This window comes from Neopsephotus bourkii, unplaced genomic scaffold, assembly GCF_033783945.1.
Source record: "Neopsephotus bourkii isolate Nb327-2 ecotype Australia unplaced genomic scaffold, CSIRO-AGI_Nbou_v1 NB_379, whole genome shotgun sequence".
Classification (NCBI taxonomy): Eukaryota; Metazoa; Chordata; class Aves; order Psittaciformes; family Psittacidae; genus Neopsephotus; species Neopsephotus bourkii.
This window is the reverse complement of record NW_026900884.1, coordinates 2,296,456-2,318,416: the sequence shown is the minus strand read 5'-3', so window position 1 is coordinate 2,318,416 and position 21,961 is coordinate 2,296,456. Positions and strand designations below refer to the sequence as shown.

General features: G+C 38.9%; 1 protein-coding gene across 1 annotated transcript in view; it reads left to right on the top strand.

Annotated features, from left to right (window-relative positions):
• The first annotated feature begins 8,296 nt into the window (after positions 1–8,296).
• Positions 8,297–21,961, top strand: part of KNDC1 (kinase non-catalytic C-lobe domain containing 1) — a 62,742-nt gene continuing 49,077 nt past the window's right edge. The window contains exons 1-3 of the mRNA XM_061349036.1: positions 8,297–8,541; positions 13,053–13,251; positions 16,397–16,455. Coding sequence (XP_061205020.1) covers positions 8,440–8,541; positions 13,053–13,251; positions 16,397–16,455 — 360 coding nt within the window. The 5' untranslated portion in view covers positions 8,297–8,439. The remainder of the gene's footprint in view (positions 8,542–13,052; positions 13,252–16,396; positions 16,456–21,961) is intronic.

Here is a 21,961-nt window from a genome sequence, read left to right as displayed (position 1 = left end):
TCCAATTCAGCGTCAGGAAGAAAGAACCGCAGTGACCCAAGCATGAAACACAGTAGCTAAATCCTCACTGGAGACAAATAGTCATAATAAATAAAAAAAAAATTAAATTGTAAATATTGCATATTATCTCTGTTGCTAGTAGATCAAGTCATCTATGTTCTAGTTTGTCCTTATGTTTTATTGAGAAAGATTCCCAGGGTAACCATGGCCATGTATCTGGGCAAAGGATGAGAACAGCAAAGACACTAGTGGATTTTGTATCAGCTGTTTGGGAGAAGGTGATATTTTGGAAACATTAGTTCTTCAGGAAGGACTTTTCCTGCTGATTCATTAATTTGAAGAAGGATGTAAACAATGCAGTCTGATTCACTGCCCCGTGGATGGGAGATTACTTTGTCTTGTTACTGTTTTCCTTTCCATTATGAACGGCTCAATGATCTCATAAATCTCTGTATAAGAAAGCTTAAGGAAATAGCCAAATGTCAGAAATACAGGCAATCTCAGGCTTAGAATTCTGCCTGCATATAGTTAATTTTTATGGCTTTTTAGATATGATTTTAAGATTTTGCTAATTCTCATGAGGTGTTTCTTTGAAGGATGGCTAGTACTACCTAAAACTTCTTTTCCAATGCAAAATTGGCATACGCATCATATTAGACTTTATTATGCACATTATCTTTTAAAATTATCTTCTGCACAACTTTCTAGTGTTTTCAAATTATAACCACTAAAATGAATTAAAAGAGCAAGGGGACCAATAGGTACTATAAAGACAATATTGTGTTATGAAGACAATGTTATAATGTCAAAACTAAAGCACTTCAGAATCAATTGCAGGATGCTTAGCAATTACACTGTAAATTTGTCTCTCCAGGTTTATGGCTTAAATTTCCAGTTGATATGAGCCTCCCGAGTAATGTTGGAAGTTAGTTATTTTCATGTTCCTCACTTTACTGTGTGAAACAAGCAAAGCAGTCACCACCCTGCAAAACAAGCCTATTGTGGGAATACCTGGGATGTACTGAGACACTGCAATAAAGGAAGTCATGTAACACTCCCGAATGATAACAGCAGAAAGAATCCCACTATTGACCTCTGTATATATGTATGTGTGAATACACACACATTTATTTTTTGATACTGCCTATAAAAACCTAATAATCTAAATGAATTAATGAGACAGTGACTCAGAAATTCCCACATACCAGACTTAGCATTGGATTGATGTTGGGCTTTATCTTCTGTACCCTAATTTTCCTGTGGTGAAAAGAAAGACATGTGGTTACATATTGAATCATTACTAGGTAAATTTCTGATTTTTATAAAAATAATTCTGGTCTTTGATCTTGCATCTCAGTGAGTTCTCTTCAAAGGAAATTATGCCATAATAGTTTTGCTATTGACTTTAACTGGGGCCAAATTATATCTTTACTTCTGCTGTCTTTCCCTGCATTTCAGCTGGTACAGGACAGTCATGTTCAACTGACCAGCATAGGATACTTAAAGAATGACAAAGAAAGTGGAGAGGCCTCAATGCAAAGCACATTACCCTAAAGCAGCTCCTGATGCAAGCTATCTATGCCTGGAGTGCCACCTAGTAGAAATCATGTAGAAAGAATACAGGAACTGCAGATGCAGCTGCAGTTCAGATGATTATTCAGATGTATTAGATGTTTGAGAGATATGAGGAAAAAAACAAAGAATGCATCGATAGTCTTTCACATGACAACAAATTAAACTACTATTCAAAGAAGATGCAATCAAATCGAAGTCTTTAGACAGTGAACATGTGAAAAGATTATGAAGATGAGAAAAAGCAAAAATCTCCATAAGGAAATGCACCAAGGGGGGTAGATAGGATCTATTGAAAAGATCAATTTCCCAAGCACATAAGGAAATTATGAAATTAAGGTTTATCAGTATTATAAAGAGAACAGAAGTGTACTGTCATAGAAAAGCAATCATGACTAGAACACAGGTTTAAGAAAATGTGCAGTTTGGAAAAGACAAAGTCAAAAGCAACAGAACAGATGTATGCATAATATGGTAATCTGTAAAGAAATAGGAACTGAGATTAAAAGATAAAAGACAATGTTGGGGCTAAAGTGAATAAGTAGAGGCTGGAAATCAGAAGAAGCCTAAAATGTAGGAACAGGTGGAGTCTGATATTTCTATGAAAAGAATGATGTGACAGGTGCCTATAATGACTGAAGATTGTGCTTGATGATTCTTAAGTTTACATCCCTACCATTCAACCCCATGGAAAGAGAATACCTAAAAAGTGAGCAGTCTATGCGTATGATTTCCTGATCCTCTTCAGATATGCAAAGCTAACACATCCATATTGCCTTTATAAGATTCTGAAGTACTTGGAATACATACTAACCTGCCACTTTAGGCAAGCAGATTTATGCTCATATACGATTAGTAGCAGCAATGGGGCTGGTTAAAAAATTGCAGTATCTTTACCTTTTAATTCTTTCAGGTTTTTCAATAGCAGCAACACATAATTTGCTTTTTATTACAATGCCACAAAGGCAGCAGCAGTTGGCAACTGGCAGAAAGCTTTTCTCTACCTTGAAATATATATATCTGCTAAAGGAAGAACAGTAGTTTCATAGACTGTGAAAGTATAAAAGTCCATGGCAGTAAAGTGAGCTCTGATTAACAAAAACCAAACAATGGAAAAGGATATGTCATACACACACAAAACCCAATTCTTTATACTGTAATCCTTCAGTTCCCTCAGTTTCACATAAACTAAATTAAAATTAGAACCTTCAGGCAAACTACCATTAAACAAAAACTCCTAAAAGGAGAATGTACAATCTAATTATAGTGTAACAAATGTGTACCTTTCATCTTCAAGGCTGGTACTCCAAAATTTTAACAGTCAATTATAATTATATAATATATTAAAAAGAATAACCAAAGTGCTATAATGAAAAGGAAAAAAAACTACAAACGAACATGAAAGACATCTCCAGTGGCACAAAGTGGCGTAACAGTTGTATCCTATACAATTTCCTTTCTCTTGTAGCTTGTATTTAGATTATTCCTCCCTCTCTCCCATCCTTCTTTCCTCCCTTCCTTCCCCCCCTCCTTCCAACCTCCTTTTTCACAATTTTTTATTACGTAATTGCACAATCAGTGCTGTGAAGCAATAAAGCATGATCGAAGTAATTTCTATTCTGCAGATGTGTAACTAGTCCAGGACCTTTCAACCTGAAAAGAAAAAACTATGGGAGATATGACAACTCTATAGCATCACAACTGATAGAAAGATGATAAATAGGGAATCTATCCACCCCCTTTTAAAATACAAGAAACTAGAGGCCTCAAATGAAACAAAGAATTTACTTTATGCAATATGCGGGTCAGCTGAGGAATTCTACAGTAGGATATGGTGGACAGTAAAACTATTCAGACTCAAAAAGTGAATGAACAAATTCATTAAAGAAAAATATTCTAGTGTCTCTTAAACCAGTAGACACTACCACTGCCTTAGGGAATATCTGAACTGTGACTCTTTGGAGGTTGTGAGACTGTACTGGAAGCGCATAGTACATAACTACCTTGTTCCTACAGTCTTCTCTAGAAGTCTGCTATCAGCTGCTGACAGAGACAGAAATCAAGTCAGCCACTTTGCTGCAAGCACTGCTTATGTAGAAATTACAAACGGCCCTAGCTCTATTGCATTTGCCACAAATTAGATAGAGCTTAAGGGAAGCATGCTGTAACTATGAGAAGACTGAAAGCTGATGTATTAGATCCAGTCCCTCTGCCTTGCTTGTGACCATACACCGAACTCCATGTTGATTCAATGACTTTTTGGTCAAGACGTTTCTCATGTATAATATCCACACTATACCTCAAGTTCACCTTTGCTCAGTAGTTTTTCATCTCTAATCTACACTTAAGAAGTCAAAATATCTAATAATTGTGATTCCTGGTGTTATTGTTGCTGAAAAGGTCTCAGCTCACAAACTCATAGCAGTCAGGTGAAGTTCCTGATGACTGGAAAAACGGTAATATAACCCCCATTCTCAAGAAGAGGAAAATGGATGACTCAGAAAACTACAGATCAGTCAGTCTCACCTCTGTGCCTGGCAAAATCCTGGGGCAGATTCTCCTGGAAGGCATGCTAAGGCACATGAAAAACAAGCCAAGATGGCTTCACTAAGGGGAAATCCTGCCTGACCAATTTGGTGGCCTTCTATGATGGGGCTACAGAACTGATGGACAGCGGTAGAGCAGTTGATGTCATCTACCTGGACTTGTGCAAAGCGTTCGATGCTGTCCCACACGACATCATTGTCTCTAAATTGGAGAGACGTCAATTTGAGAGGTGGACCACTCAGTGGATAAAGAACTGGCTGGATGGCAGCACACAGAGTTGTGGTCAATGGCTCAGTGGCCAGCCAGAGACCACTAATGAGTGGTGTCCCTCAGGGATTGGTGTTGGGACCGGTCTTGTTCAACATCTTTGTTGCTGACATGGACAGTGCACCCTCAGCAAGTTTGCCGATGACACCAAGCTCTGTGGTTCGGTTTATACCATGGAGGGAAGGAATGCTGTCCAGAGGGATCTTGACACACTTGTGAGGTGGGCTGATGCCAACCTTATGAAGTTTAACCATGGCAAGTGCAAGGTCCTACACCTGGGTCGGAGCAATCCCAGGCACAGCTACAGGCTGGGCAGAGAAGAGATTCAGAGCAGCCCTGCAGAGAAGGACTTGAGGGTGCTGGTTGATGAGAAAATGAGCATGAGCCGGCAGTGTGTTCTCACAGCCCAGAAAGCCAACCGTATCCTGGGCTGCATCAAAAGAAGTATGACCAGCAGGTAAAAGGAGGTGATCCTGCCCCTCTACTCTGCTCTCATGAGACCTCACCTGGAGTATTGTGTGCAGTTCTGGTGTCCTCAACATAAAAAGGGCATGAAACTCTTGGAACAAGTCCAGAGCAGGGCCACGAGGATAAGGGGGCTGGAGCACCTCCCATATGAAGATAGGCTGAGAAAGTTGGGGCTGTTCAGCCTGGAGAAGAGAAGGCTGCGTGGAGACCTCATAGCAGCCTTACAGTATCTGAAGCGGGGCCTATAGGGATGCTGGGGAGGGACTCTTCATTAGCGACTGCAGTGATAGTACAATGGGTAATGGGTTTAAACTTAAACGGGAAGTTTAGATTGGATATATGGACAGAGCCTTGGGTGACATGGTTTAGTGTGAGATGTCCCTGCCCATGGCAGGGAGGCTGGAACTAGATGATCTTTAGGTACTTTCCAACCCTAACTATTCTATGATTCTACAGTTCTAAAATCTGATCACAGGGAAATGAAACCTCTCTCTGGTACCTCCATAGTGAAACCTGTTTCAAATAGCCTTCACCAAAGCAATTTTAGTTACAGGGTTTCTCTTTAATCTATGATAACATTTCCTATTTCTTTTCAGGCTATAGAATATTAGTAGTGCAAAATAATATTTTTATTTCTGCCTTTTGAGAACACTCACCTTTAAAAATGTGATTGCTGTTCTATATATTTCTAGTTTTAATATGATATTCACTTGCATGTTCAGCCAACCTCAGACTCAGAAAATAAATTCTACAGACACTCACATATCCATCAAAACATCTTTCAAAAAAATGCCTACCAATACTGGATAAAGACGTTTTAAGAACTTTACCTTTCTTAAGCAATATTGTGGGAAATAACGGAAAATATGCCTGCAGACAAACTGACAGCTTCATCTGCATGTGGGGTTTTTCTAATGTTGAACTGTGTAGTGTTGCATGTCCTCCAACTACTCCCATGGGCCATGATTAATTGCAAATGTTAATCAGAATGAATATTCTAGTCTGAGAATCACTACATGAATGTATCAAACAAGTTAAAATGCCTTTTCTGACAGTTGCCTCAACTGTGAGACCAATAAGGAAAGCAAAACAACAGAATTACTGATGAGAGCAGAGGCTTAATATAGCAGTCATTCTGGATATATCTATCAGACCGTATCAGTTCCAGTGGCTGTTCTGTCCTGCCTATCAGGGCACTTGTGATAAGGCTAAGTCTGCTACAGGTTTTCATTTACAGAGAAATCCTGTATTTATGTCATTTTGTTTTTCACTTTGTACATATTCCATTTGATATAAAGAGTTCTTCAGCAGAGCAAGTAAATTAACCAGAACAACCAGGAGACAGGTCTCAAGCATCCTGAATCACTTGGATACACTTACTCTGACAAAATCTACCCAAGCCTAGATTCAAGGTCCAAATAACGACTCTTACGAGGAAATGCCTCATCACTCAATTACTAATTCCTTTTAGCAAGGAAATTTCTTCAACAAAAAAATCTCTATCCTTTCAAAACTAGCATGTGAATTTCCATGCAGCATCCAGAGATTTGACTTAAACTATAATTTTCCAGAAATGTTTGTGAATGCTCAAGCAGTAATTGTAATGGAGTTCTTGTCTAAGATCTATTTATGGACTGGCACAGATTTTTTTAGACCCAATTTACACATTAAAGAAATTTTTAGCTTTTCTTTTTCTTTACAATGCAATTGTAAGTCTAGCCTGCAAAAGTCCAGAATTCAAGGTTCTTCTTGGGTACATTGTACTGTCTGAGGAAAACATTTTGCTAAATATGCTGGTGAAATACATTTTAGGAAACATTTTATAATAATAATGTTCTTTGTCTCATGTTGGGCTTTATTTTCAGAAACATCAGGCACTCACTGTTCCCAGGTTTTAACATTTGTCCACATTTAAATGCCTGAGATATCATTTTAAATATATATAAATTTTGTTCACCACAAGTTAGTTCAAAAATGTTAGAAAGGAAAGCATATACATGAAAGATTCCAATCTGCCTGGGTTTAGGTGTTTTCTCAGTAGTATGGTGTAACTACAAGATTTATCCAATTAATGTTTAATTGGGAGAAATCTTACGACTGCTGCAGGATTACTGCTATGAGGCAGTTAATCTTTGTTTGCTTCGGTGTTTGTTAATGTATATTTTAATAGTGAATTAATCTTTTCCAAAGCGTACTACATACAAAAAAGAATATGAAACCCTTGCTTTTGCTTGATGCACTGTGTACATATTAATTCATTAACATACTCCATTTTGACACAGAATTATAGGCATACAGGAAAGCAGGATAATGAAAATGGCACTATTATTTTCCAACTACCTGTAGTTGTGAAATTTAATTACAGGAGAAAGCAGTTTATTCTTGCCATCTGCCACAGTGGTTACAATGGAAATGTAAGATTTCCATGTGCCTGCACTCATGCTTTAAATTCAATCAGGGGACACCTGTTCAGGGGTTCATGCAGTGAGTGCAGTTACTTCTCCACCAAGCCAACTCCCTTTCCCAGGCAGAAAGGGGAATGGCTTTGACCTGTTAACACAATTTGCAGTTTCCAATGGGGCTTACTTAAAAACATGTGCCTACCCAGGCAGTATTTCTGAAGGAATCCTTGATCTTGAGCCTTCATTTTCAAAAGGAGCCGTAATGAAGTTGTTTTAAGCACCTTAAGCACTGTGTATAGCAAAGAAGGGCTATGAAAAAATGAAAATCGGTATTTCCAGACTGTTTTCGTGCTTGCCACCGTTTGACCTGCCTCAGGAGTTATGGCCATGATCAAGCCACAGACATTTGGTCACCTGCCTAAGTGTAAACTCTGGTATATGCAGTAAATCCAGTGATTTGGAGAGCTGGGATGATAAAACGAGGCCGAGGCACACAGGCAGGCAGGTAACCCCACGAAAGGAAAACTCGCCGCTGGGAGCAGCTCCCTGGCCATACTGACAGACAACACCTCTGTCACCAAACCACGCCGCCTCTCCGGCCTCTCGACGGACACTTGGGCACTAGACCGCTAGACAGCTATCCCTCCCTCCCGCCGCCACCGCTCTCCCGGAGAGCAGAGCCCAGCTGGCTCCCGCGGCGCCCGGCGGCCGCAGCTGGCACTGCGGCGGACTGCCCCTCAGGGCCCACCGCCACGCCACCGCCTTCGTGCCGAGAGTTCATCCATCAGCGGGTACCAGGGGGTTCGTGGCACACGTCGGAGTTCGCGTCCTGAGACTCTTGGGGCGGACACCGCCACAGGAGGGCGGGTGCCGCCGCAGTGAGGCCGCGCCGGGAGGGCGAGGCGGCGGCGGGCCGCGTTGCCATGGCAGCGCTGCCCCAGCCGAGGGCTTGAGCGGGCGACGGCGGCCGCCGCGAGAGGCAAGGGCCTCCCCGCGGCCGGCGGGAAGGGAAAGGGTTAAAGCAGGGCGGGCGCGCGGGCCCGCGGGTCCGGCGCTGTGGGGGTCGCCGCCGGGGGCAGCCCGCAGGCGGGTGTAGGGATGAGCCGTGGCGGGGGCTAAGGGCTGTGCTTCGAGAGTGTAGAGAGGCTGCGGAGGTGAAGCCCCTGCGCCCCCGCCGGGCAGAATGGAGGCTGTTGGGGCTGCAGAGGACGAGTTTTATGAGGAGGAGGAGGAGGAGGTGAATTGCTATGACTTCGAGCCTCTACCGACGCTGCTGGAGGATGAGGTGAGTGAGGCAGGTGCAGGGACGGAGCCGCCGCCGCCCTTGCACTCACCTGTGATGAGGGGGCCTCAGGGGTAGCCGGCACCCCACTACTCCCGCTGGCGCCTCGTACGTCTTGCCCCCGCCGTGGAGTCAGCTGCACGGGCCCCGGCCCCGGCTGGAGCTTGGTGGGTCACCGGGAGCGTCCAGGCCGCGGCAGCAAAACTGCCCTCTTCGGGTTCACGGTGTGTTCCTCCCGTTCTCCTGCCTGGTGATTCTGGCTACCAAGTTAGGCTTAGTCTATCCCCGTGCACCTTCTCCACACAACAGCAAAGTCATGGTCCTCTAGCGCAGGGTGTCTTGTAACTCCCATGGCAGCCGTGGGTTAATGCTGCTGTTGGAGAGTGAGTGTCCTTGTCACACCTGATACAGGGAAATTTCTTATTACAAGCGAAAGTGTTTCCTGTAGCTACAGACCAGATTTTTGTACACTCATCTCCTGCCCTGTTGCTGTTTGTTCAGTTGCTATGCCAAATAACCTGAAATAACCTGTAGCTAAACCCAGTTCTGCCCTCAGATTTATCTGGTTTTGTGCGTGGTTTTGCACTTGGTTTTTATTGCTATTGCTCATCTTTTTATCTTTCCACATGAAATGTGTTGCTTAGCCCCGCTGCTGAATGTTTGGGTGGAATGTTTTGTTGGTTTTAAGTTGGTTGTTTGGTTTGGGTTTTTTAAGTGGAAATTTGGTAAACCATATATGAGCCACTTGTCCCCCAAATCAGATCTTGCAGACTTTCTCATTTGCTGTGTCAAGAACCCAAACTCAATCAAGACTTAAAAGTGAGTTTTAAAATTAAGTTTCTTACAGTGTTTCTTCAAGATTCAAGAAAACTGAAGGTCAACTCTTCTTTGTGAGGAAGGCCTGAGCCCATTTTTGTCATCTGCTAAATATATACTTTGATTGTCTGTTCTCAGCAGTCCTTTCTGTTTAGTTATTCCAGGTACATGAATTTTCCATATTCTTGTTGAGCATGACCTGTCACCTGGCAGCTAGAGAAGTTAAAAGGGCTGCTTTGAAGGGTATTCGGTGGGCTTGCCCAGGCAAACCCACTGTTTTTCCTAAAATGTGAGGAATTTAATGAGTGGTTAACATTTGGTTCACACATTTTTCATGATTTTTGGAACAGATTGTTTTCAAGTTTGTGTGAATTGGCAAAAAGGCTTAGGTGCCAGAAAACTGTGAATGCTTAGTCATTTAGTGGAGCCTGTGATTTTCATCACTGAACCTGTATAAGGAATGAGGTTGGGTTGTAATGTATGTGGTTTACAAAAGCTAGTATGTGAAGCTAGAAACTGCCTAAGCTGAAGAGTATGAAATACAAAGGATGTGGGTCTGTTTCAGATGCCTTTCTTTACTAGGACTTTCTTTGTCTGACACTCCTTAATATTTAATTCCAAGTTTTTTTGAGAAGTTACCTGTGGGCAATTAATTTGTTTTCTCTTCCTGCTCTCTTCCTCTGCCTAGTTATATGCTACTGCACTGCTTTAGATTTTCTGAAGGAAACATAAGAATAAAATGAGAACTAAAGTGAATAATTAAAGCATGATTGCCTGACCTGTTCACTTTTTGTAGTTATTAAACGGTAATTGCTTTTACAAGTTTATCTTATAATGAGGGAAAAGGCATCAGCATCTGTGTTACATAATACACTTGCATTTTCCTATGATTCAAGTGGACCAACTTTCAGTGGTCCAAGTATAGATGTCATGCCTTGCCAGAAGCTTCAGCTTGCCAGAACCTTCTCTGTTGTAGTCTTAAAAGGACTTTTTCTTTTCTTCCCCCCCCCTGTAAAAACTTTGTTTCTGTATGGCTTGGGGGATGCAAACTAGGCCACTGCATGTCTCTGTGTTTTCAATGCTTCATTCTCCACGAAGGCCTTGCTTTGTGGCAACAGCAGTTTTAGTTACTTGGGTCAAGATAGCGTAATTTTTGGAGAAATACATGGTTTCTGTGGAGAAATACATGGTTTCTGTGAAGAAATTCCTTCACATCCTGGAGCACTGAAAAGAGGAAGGCTTGCATTACGGTTGTGGTAGTGGTGTTTTGCTTTGTTTTTTTAATCTTCACCTGGCCATTTATTGCTGATTGAAGCTACTGAACATTCATTCATAGGCCTTTCATTTTTTATTTTATTTTTTTTTTATTCTTTCCCCTTTTTTTCCCCTTCCTTTTTCCTTTGTTGTGAGGTTGGGCTTTTTTTGGTTTTGTTTGGGTTTTTTTATGTGTCGCCTAACTGTCCCATCACCTGGAAGGAAGATAAGTTTATCTGACATGAGTTCATTATTGTATTTTGTTTACTCCACAAATACCACAAGACAGAGATGTTTTTGTAGTTTTATGCTGCAGATATCACTACTAATGATTAATAACCTGCTTGTAGAGCTCAGTCTCAAAGCTTGTCGTAAATTCTGTCAAGTCCTTATTGTGACAGGAATTTGGTATTGAGGCTGTGTTAAAGGTTGATCCTATGAGAGTTTAAAATAAAAATAATTACAGGTTCATTGCTTTGATCATAGAATTTCTATTTCTTTTTTCTTTTTTAAACTTTTTCTTGCCATAGAATTATCAGTTTGTCGTTTTCTTTCCAAGCCTGCTCTCATCCTACCTGTCAGTTTGGTAAGCTTCAAAATGCAATGTCTTGTGGTCCAGGTCCTTTTCATATGTTAATGTTTTCAGATACAGGAATCACTGTGCTGTCCTTCATGCTTGGAAGAAGTTCACCATAAAGATATGCAAAATCTCATCCACCCTCAAAACATGATGGCAGCATTACACATATGGTGCACAAAAAAAAAAAAAAGATCTTTTGTCTTGTGTACCTGAACTGTAAGGGCTTTTGCTGTTCATTATTATGTAGGACTAAACTCAATGAGCCCAGGGTTCGTGATGAATGCTAGAAAGCACTGTAGTAATGCTGCCATTAGTAAATCAATCCATCTCTAGGCTAATGAAAATTAGACTATTGATAGTAGAAGTTAAGTTTCCCAATTAATAGTGTGCTTTATTTCCCACCTGGAGTTTTTTGTTTGGTTTTGGGAGGTTTGTTTGTGTTTATGTTTGGCTGTGTTTTGTTTGTTTGGGATTTTTTCTTTTTCCCCCCCCTCATTTATTAAGCATTCTGCTTCAGACTAAAAAGCAAAATAAATTTTTGAACTAAAGGTGGTTCTGTGTTTGAAGGCTATTATGGGTGCAATACTTGATTCTCTGAAAAAAACCTGTTAACAAACCATTAACCTTCCTATAAATGGTAATCCAAATATCATTTATGCTCACCAGGACTGAGGTATGAAAAGAAAATTTAAACTCTTATTTTCCAAGGAATTAAAAGTTTAAGCCACCATGGTTTTCTGAACTCTAAGACAGCAAAACAGAATGAGAGGTATCTCATACTTTAAGTAATACAGAGCTGCATCTTCAATTCAAGGTATAATTAATACAATTCAGAAACATATTTTATTCTTAATTACTGCATGTAAATGAAAAAATATTATGTGTAATTCATAGTGGTATAGTTTGATGTAACTTCTGTAGACACTTCCATTTTTGTTAGTGTATTTCTCCTTACAGGAGGGATTGATGTTTCGTTTGTATGATTATTGTCATTCCTTTATGTTCATAAAAGCTTTACTCTGTAGCTATGGGTAATATACAAGTTTTATATTCTAAGAACTGTAAATAAAAAGGCTTGCTGCTTTGAGCTAAGCATTGTTTCTGAATATCTTGCCTAGGAAAGCCACATTGCAGCCACTTTTTTTTTTTTTTTTAATGGACTCTTCACAGCCTTATTCTGATAGTGGGGTCAAAGAAAGTTGGCTTATAATTTAGGACAGTAACTTAGAAATTAAGTCCATGAGCTCTTTTGATCACTGATAGCTCTGGGTATAATGGGGAGGCCTAGAACAACCAAAATGTTTGGTTTTCAGCCTAAGTGTAAGAACACTTGCTATGACTTGCTTGGCTTTTGAGTGTTTATTAAATAGTCTACACAACTAAACTTTACAACAGCATCATTCTTAAGGCAGGCTAATTTAAAGGGTACTCCTTCCCAGATCACAGCTGGTAGGGAAGACTGCAGTGAAGAGAATTTTTAAAGAGTTTATCCGAACACTCCTGGGAGAACTTTAGGGAGACATGGATTAAAAAAAATGTTTTAACTTAGTCTCTCTGCTTTTACCTTCCTAACTTTGATGTAGTGTTTATGTAACTCACATAGCTCCCATAATGTCTTTTTTTTTTTTCTTTATTTTAAGAATGTTAACATACTGCAATACCTTTGTTCAGGCTAACTGCTTCTTGAGAGACTCTTTGTGTTAAGAACAAAGTCATGCACTTGGTGTTCCTTGGGGTGTTAGTCCTAGAAAGTTTGAGAACTTGCTGGAAAGATTACTCTGAGCCAGTTGTGTCAAATGTAATCTATGATACACAAAGTAGTGTCATGAAATTCAGGGTAATTTATTAATTCATATCTTGGCAGGAGAATGTGTCACTTGCTGATATTTTGTCGCTGCGGGATAGCTGTCTTACTGAGCAAGATATCTGGGCAATTTGCCTGGAGTGTTGCCATTCTCTGAAGAGTATTGCCCATTCTGCAATCTTCCAGACACTGTGCATCACTCCTGATACTTTGGCTTTTAACACCAATGGCAATGTATGCTTCATGGAACAGCTCAGTGGTAAGTATTTGTGTTTCCAGGCCTTTTGTTTTAGAACTATGGAAACTCGTAGTGAGAGACTGGGAAAGCATTATATTCTATTCTTAAGACTTGTAGTTAAAATAAAGAGGAAAAAAAAACGTGTTTAGGAATGGGTTAGTATAGGTCCATATGAAACTGTGTGCTCACTTTTGTGATTGGTCATCAAAGGCTTTTATGGGTTTTCTTAGAAGATTCATTCTAGTGATTTTAAGACTTATCCAGGTGAATGTGATTTATATCCATTTTAAACACTGTAGAGTATGCATTTGTGTATCTGTGTGCACAGGTCTTTACCTGTGTAAAGCACATTCTTGGGCTCTTCCATTTCTTCTCATTTCATGGATATGTACTATTTCTAGAGAAATCTGACATTCAGTGTATCTTGATGATTGTGGCCACAGAGAATGGGGCAATTCTGGTCCATATTCACTGTTAGAAAGGAAAAGCTCTCTTGAATAAGGATTTTTTGGATTTATTTTAAGTCATGGTTTTTAGAATCAGCAAGTATGATGACTGACTGAGAAATGAATTTTAATATGCTAAAACCCAGTATGTAGTAGCATATGAAATCTTCAGATATTGTAGTAAATGAATGGGGGGATGCTTAACTTAAAATATGACTTCTGATTTCAGGACAGACATAAAAGCATGTCATTGTCACTGTTCCCTTTTCACATGACCCATCTCAAAATGATGGGTCTTGAGCTTGTTAGGAATATTACAAAACAAAACAAGAAACCCCAGCTCTTGCTCTGTAGTCCTTGTTAAAATTTTGTCAGATTGTAACTAGAAGAGCTGTTCTGGTCTGTATGCACACTGCTCAGGTTATGTTTTCTTTAACCTAATTTAGTTTTAAATCTATGTCAGAGTAACTGTTTATTCTTTCAGTCGAAATCTACATGACAGTAGTTAGAAAAAATGGAGTAAACTACCTTTGCAACAAATGAATATTTGCTGCCTTGTTTAGAATTAAAGATAGTATATTAAATAAGCATGTAACATCAAAAAATAATAAAGATGAAAATATATCTTTATAGTTGTTGTTGTATTTGTTCTGTGCTAAAATTTCCCAAATATGTGGGTCAACTTTTAGTTCCATGTTAATAGGGTAATGTGGAATCAATTTCCTTTATTTTCATGAGCTTGTCATAACTTGAAGTTAAAAAAATTAAAACCAGCTTTGTATTCATAAGGATATATGAAAGACTTGGTGAAGAGAATAAATCTGGTGGATGACAAATTGCTACTAGGAAAGAGAAAAATCAATTTCTTCTTAAATGTTTTAGTCTAATTGAACAGCTGGCAAACTGTTGATCTGTGTATTTGCTGTATTCAAGTGCTTAAAATGTGGGATAACAAATTCCTGTGCAAAGCAAATGGACAAAGATTTAGTTCCCTGAAGTCATGTTCGTTTCTGAGGGAGAGAATTTTCATTAGCTCTCTTTAAAGAAAGTTGTGTTTTCCCTAGAACTGCAAGAAGCTATGTATATATTCTGTTTCCCACGTGCATGTTCCACTGTGTCTTTGTCTCTTTTCTTCCCCACAAATCTTATTCCTATTTGGTTAAAATAAAGTTTGCTAGATAGGTACTTGGGGAGGTTGTCCTTTTTGCTTCCCTATAGTTATCTATGGATTTATTCTTTTTCTGGATTTGCTTGCCAGTGAGAGAAAATGAACAGCCTGTCACCTCTCTTTAGCAGCAAGTTCTGCTTCCTGCAGGTTCTGTTTTGCTACAGTGACAAACATTCAATAGGATGTTCTGCCAAGGGCTCTGATACCTTGTCTCTTCAGAAAAATTTCTGTTGTAAACATGATATTAAAAGAATACAGCAAGCTTTACTAGAGACAAAAAACTATATGCTTATACAGTATTTAAAATATTCTGTGGAAAGAAAGGGAAAAGGTCGTGGGGAGATGAAAAGAAGGAGCGATAATCTGGAGGGGAGAAAGGACAAAACATCTTCTGTCCATTAGTTCTCTTACCCTTCTGCCTCCCCAAATAGCAGAAAAAAAATAAGGGGTGCTTTCTTTTCAGTGAGTAAGTAGATTCAGGAGCATAGTAAGAAACTAAATCAGTTAGTGGCATGTGGATAGTGAGCCACGCCAGGTAGCTGCAGTGTATGAATATTTAAAAAAAAAAAAAGATTTACCAAGTGAGTTTAGTATCCTCACAGTAAAAGAGCTTTGCATTTCACTTCTAAAATACAGGCACAAAAGCTTTATTGGACCTAAACCTGTGATGAGTATACTACACCTGTGAGCATACCTTTTTTTTTTTTCCTTCCCTTTTGAGAAGAGAAACTTGCAGTCTTTGCTTGTAAGTTACCCATTGGCTTCACAGAAGTGTAGACTAGGTGAGCTGAATATGTAAGTGAAAAGCAGGAGTTTAGTCTGGCACTTTTTTTTTTTTTTTTGATCCCCTGCTGTCCTTTAGTGGGTTCATGTGACTTCAGTGCAGTGTGATAATATATGACTGGTTACATGCTGCAGGAACATTGGTCTCTCTTAAGATGTTCCTTTCTTTCTTCCACCTGTATGAGGGAATAGTTACTGCAGTAGCTCAGTTCCCTGCTAACAGCACACAGATGGGGAATGTGTTTCCTCAACTCTTATCATAATTAATCTAAGCAGAAGGGTCAAGGTTCTAAGCTAGTTGGTAGATGAAGAGGCAATTAGCTGTTCAGGTTGGTTTTGTCCTTGAACCCTTATCACCTAAGTCTGCAGTGGAAAACAGTGAATGGAAATGTCCCATTAATCAAATAAAGCCTGCAAACCACAGCTGAGCTTAGTTGATAGCCTGGTCTAAATGTAAACATCTGAAGGCAACAAGTGGTTAGGTGTGGTAAATGTATTTCTTTTGGGGTGTTTTGTTTCTTAGTAGGAAAAGTATGGTATTTTGCTACAGGAAGTTTGAAAACAGCACTTTGTTTTACTTACAGTACTAGAATCATGAATAATAACTTATTTGTATATCAGGTGAGTGAAGCAAAATACTGCTATACACATAGTTTCTTTTGTGTCAGATATGAGAATATAATTAAATTTGTATCATCAAATTTGTTTATTTTTTAAACAAATGAGACTATTAATTTCTAATCTGACATGTTTCCTTTTGCTTTCAAAGATGATCCAGAGGGTGCCTTTGTTCCACCAGAATATGATATCACTGGTAACACTTTTGAGGCAAGTTCAAAAATTTATCTGTAAAATAGAGGGGGGTTTAATCATTTTAGTACCAAATGCTCAGCATTCCGAATGTATAATGTTAACACATTTAAAGACTGCAAATAGTAAATAGTGATGTTTAGATATGCTTTGTGGAAATAAAAAGTAAATGTAAAATGCTGTATTAATGTTCTGTATAAACACATGTTCGCTAACTGTTAGAATGTGAGAATCTGTTTTGGCTGAATAATGTGTTGTCCTAAACCGCAGCTGGCCCCTACTGTGTTCACTGGTATCCCTCACTGGTTACATTTGGTGGTTTGGAGACTAGCCATGAACTTTTATGACTAAATATAAAATTTGTTTGCTATCCTCCTCAATAAAATAATTCATGGAAGGGTAATCAGCAATTTTATCTTTGATTTAATGAAGAAACAAATTACTATCTGTTGCTTTGCAATGCACAAATGCTCTCCATTGTTAAATTAAATTAGATCTAAATTGTTTATACTAATTCATTAGCCTCCCAAGTCAACCATCTCATTGCATGCTGCAGGAGTGCTTGCTTTCTTAATATCCTTTTTTTTTTTGTGCAGTATTTTTTCTGACATGTATTCTTAGATAATTCAGACTTGTTCAAGGTACAAAAAAAATACTGTTTCTTTTTAGTTCAACACAAATACCTTTTACTTTCTGTAGTTATAGCCTTCATAGTCATGTTTATTGTTCTCTGTTTCATTGGTGGGGGAGGAGGGAAGGATAAGTGAACCTTGGAAGTATGTAGTACTACAACTAAAATGAGAATGCTAAAGCAGGAAGGGTAGTATTACAGAGTAGGAAGTAGTACAGTGTTTGAAGGTTATAGATGCAACATTTCTCCACCCTACTATGTTTATTAATGTAGATAGGCCAACAGAACTGTAGTGATTTTTGTGCTCACTCTCACTCCACACCCAGGCTGGTTTTTTTGGTAGTCTCTGGGGACAGGGAGCCAGTGTGGGTGAGAGGTGGTTAGGAGGTGACCAGTTTTGTAGTTGAACTTGACAACTGCAGTAGTTTTTATATTCAGGTTTTGTTAGGAAAGTAAATCCCAAAGTAACCCACAGGTGACTATTTTTGTTTTCTTTATGTTGTATGCCTGAAGCTGGACATACAACTTTTTTACATAAATGTGTAAGATTTTACATAAATGTGTTCTCCATCCCTTGCCCTTTAACAAGCCTCAAAGACTGACACATACATATACAAGACTTGTGGGATAATTTACTCCTCTGGCAAAATTGCTTTTCCTCCGGACCCTGTCTTCCTCCTCTAGTAGTTGCTCAACTCTTACACAGGTAGACAATAGATTCACTGAAAGAGGTTAGAAGATGAAGGGGATGGAACAAGGTGAAATGAAAGTTTGGGAAGACTGTGGGAATACTAAGTGACCTGAAATTTTAGTTCTGTCTGATGTACAAGGTCGTTGTATTCCTCTTGGGTAAAACTCATCTGTGTAGAGGTTTATTATTGAAGTCTTCTCTTTCATCAGTACATACAAACCTGTTAAATCCCAGTGAATCACAATACCAGCACAGCATAAACAATTATATGGTCAGCAAAAGATGTTTGAATCAAGAGTGACTCTAAGCATTGACCCTTTAACTTTTCTTTGCAAAGGTTGATGAAGATACATGAAGGTACACACTTGTGTGGAAGGGGGTTGACATGCTCTGTCTTGTCTGTTATGAAGCAGGGTAAGGGCCAGGTACTGATTTCTGTCTGTTGCTCCAATTTCATTATCTGGCAAGTTGAGGAGCCTTGCAAAGCAGGGAGAACAGTGCTACAACAGTGTCCTGTTGCTTCAGCTGTTTCTCATTTACCATCCTAGGGCAGTACACAAGACTGAAAATCTAGGGCTTTGAGGCAGAGGTATATTATTTTCTTCTGGGATTTGTGTGCATTTTGTCACAGTTGTGAGAGTCTGAGTATTTGTGGAAATTTCAAACCTGTACCTCTTACTGCCTGTAGTTTGGTTGATTTTAAAATTCAAAAAGTACTAAAGTACTTTGGTACTTGATCAAATTCTGCCAGGGATATCACACTGACCTCATATTGCTTTTGCTTCGCAGTTTCTAACACCCACAGTGGGTTAATCCTTATGTACTTCTTACAATGGTTTTATAATACTGTAATCTTTCCAAGGTAGCTGTTTCCTTCTTGGTAGAAAAACTTCTCTTTTTCAAAGGTATTGACACTTTTGTCTGTCCCTCGCCCCTAGCTGTAACATCTTCTGCAGTAGCAGAATAGCACTAGTTTATATACGTCTATCTAAGGAAACCTTGTGCTTTCTTGGTATTATAAGATTCTTTATACTATATCAATAAGCTGCCCTTTTTACAGTGGCATCAAATATTTTCTGTTACTGCTTGCTTCTTCCTTGGCAATTACCTTACTCAGTTGTTCTTTGTTGAAGGAGTGTTTTTGCAGCTGTTTAGCTGCTTTATTGAGAGCAGTGAAAAGTAGTGTTTGTATTGAAACTGTTCCATTTCAAAGTAAAGAAAAAAATAAACTATGGAGCAACTAATTATGCTCAGGAAGATCTTTGATAAACTATTGCCCCAGTGTCAAAGCTCAGCTGATTTAAAATACTTATGTCAGACAGAGGTTTCAGTTGATTTGAGTGTGACTTACTTTGTGGTTTCTAAAATGGAAGCACACAGTGAGGTTTGTATAGCTACTGGATGACTTCTTCCTCTTTAAACTCTTAAAAGAAAAAAAAAAAAAGTTAAAAAATCCTCAAATACAGCTACAGTTATTTCAACAAGAGATGTTTTGTTTCCTGCTTGGTGAATTACCAATCCAGACCTCTAATGGAATAGTGACTTCAGTCTAATTAGTTACTAAACTTAGCTGACACTCACAAGCACACAAGGCTAATAGACACGGAAACAGATTGAAATGCATTACTGTCCCGGTGTCTGAAACAACACTATTTGAAATTTCAGTTTTTAGTTGGAATTTCAAATAGCAAGAGATCTAAAGCTTCATCCAAATGACAATGTGCAGGACTGAAAAGTAATTGATTTCATGTGGTTTGCTTTAGACTTGTGACTTATTTTCTGACCTGCTCTCCATTTGTAAAGTGGGAATAATAACACTAACTTCAGTTACTGTTGAGAGTAGGAAGGTAAAAGCCCTTCAGGGAGTAGTCAGCTTCAGTGTCAGGTGTAGAACAAGCTTTTTAGAGAGAAAGATGTTAAGAAGGAAGTAGCTGTGAAAAGGGCTTTTTGTGCCAACAGTGAAGTATGACTGAGCTTTCCAACTGGTGACTTCTTTAGAGCTGCTAACCTGTGGGGTTGGAGGAAGGATTGCTGTTTCTGAAGGTCTCAAGAGTCCTTGAAACGACTGTGTTGCTAAGTGGTAGGAGCAGCATTTAATAGGTGTCCTGGTTTTGGCTGAGATAGCTATTTTTCTTCCAAGTAGCTAGTACAGTGCTGTGTTTGGCTTGCAGTTCTATTACATCTTACTCGTCCTGGTGTAAAGCATGGTCACAGTGCAAGGGAAGAAAAGGCAGCCAAGCAGGTACTGGTGTTTTCTAGGACAGCATTGAACTAAAATAGAGAATCTCCTATGTATGTGTATTCATTTTTTTCCTCGAACTTTGCTATCTCTGCACAGATTTCTTTACCATTGTGTTCTGGTAACTGCACTGTTAAGGACTGGCTGCTGCAAAGAGAGGGAAACAGGAAACAAACTTTAGAGTTATGATCCATACTGTAACTCCAAAGAAAAGCTGAATTTCCATACAGCACACTTATTATAATTTTCATTTTTATTCCTAATGCAAACACAGGTATGTGATGTGGCTGTGTTCAGTAAAAGTTTTCTGATGGCTGATGCTGTCACTTGCCTGCATTGATGCAAAGATCTCACTTTCTGCTTCTCTAAGCTGGAAAGTGTGTCTGTATTTGCTATGGCAAGTACTGACCCCTTTTTTTCTCCTAGGATCTTGAGCTAGAATTCAGTTAGAAACATCTCAGGTACAAAGACTAGTCTCTTGTTTTGTAATGTTTTACCCATACGCTACTGTAGAGAGCAGTATAGAATGTGAATTTTTCTGTTCTGGAAAGACATCAAGAGACTGAGTTGCAAAAATACAGATTTGAGCCTGCTTTTAAATTTTGCCTACTTGACTGTGTACTGTGCTTGTCAAACAATTCATCTTCAGTATAAGCTGAGTCCCAGTTCTCTTCTCTAAATAGGAAGAGCTTTAACCTTTTCCTAATGAAAATAGTTCCTATTTCATTTTCTTGCCCTGGGAAAGACAGTGATAGACTTGTCAAATCTGATCGATTGGAGGCCCAACAGGAATAGTTAAATATTGGTGAGTTCATTAGTAGCCTTGTTTCAGTCACTACAATACAAGTTTGCCTCAGGTTAAAAACATTGGCTGTCTCACCAGTTTCAAATAGCTATTTGTCTGCATCACAAAACTGCCATTGAGTCTGACACAGAGGTTCAATTGATGTAGAACCCCACATTTCTAAGATATGAGCTTTCAGTGAGATGAAGGACCGATGTCTGCAATGTGTGAACTTGCATTTATAATCTTTTAATAATGTGGCTATTCAACTTTGCTTGTTCTAGTGAACCTCTGTAACAGAAATCAGTGATTTTTCAGTCTGCCCTTTTTTTTTTTCCCTAATATCTAAAGCAGGCTAGATAATGCTTCTGCTTAATGACTTCTTCCATTCTATAGAGTTTCAGAAACCTCTGTATGCAGCAGGATTAAAACCTTTCAGAAATAAAAGAACTGGAAAGTAATACAGAGCTGAATACTACCTCAAAGAGAAGGGGAAAATACAGGAGAGAAAATGGGAGGAAAGTGAGTGTCACAAGTCTGTATTTTCTCATCTAGAACTTATTCTTTTTGCTGTCACAGCAGGAGTAGGGTATACTGACCTGGGAAAGAATCAGAACCAGAAAAGGCTGAACACTACTTGTCTCTACTCTAAGAATGTGATAGCTGTCAACTTGCAGTTCTCAGTGGGTTATAGTTGATTTATATTAAAAAAATAAGTCCAAGTATCTCAACAACCTTGAAAATATTGCAAAGGTTGCATAGCTAGTGCTAATAGAGACAAGCTAAAATATATTACTGGGTTATGTGGTTTTTTTTGTTCGTTTGTTGTGGTGTTTTTTGTGTTTTTTGTTTTTGTTTTTTTTTAAACTAAGTAACTAAGATTCCTACAGCTTATTCCTATGAAATGTGACAAGGCAGTTGGATTGAGATATACCATATACATACAAATATTTTGTATACATATAAATGCATAAGTTGAAGTGCCAAATGGAAACTACTGTTCTAGTTCAGGGAATAGATAAAGAAAGGAAGGTTCAGGCCATACATATATGTTGGTCCTATTGAAGAAAACGGCTGACAGTTTGGTGCTGCATTATTTCTCAATAGCTGATCGTTACTGAGCTAGTGCTTGGGTCTCAGCTGTTGGTCCTTCTCTAAATATCAAAGCCTTCATCTTTC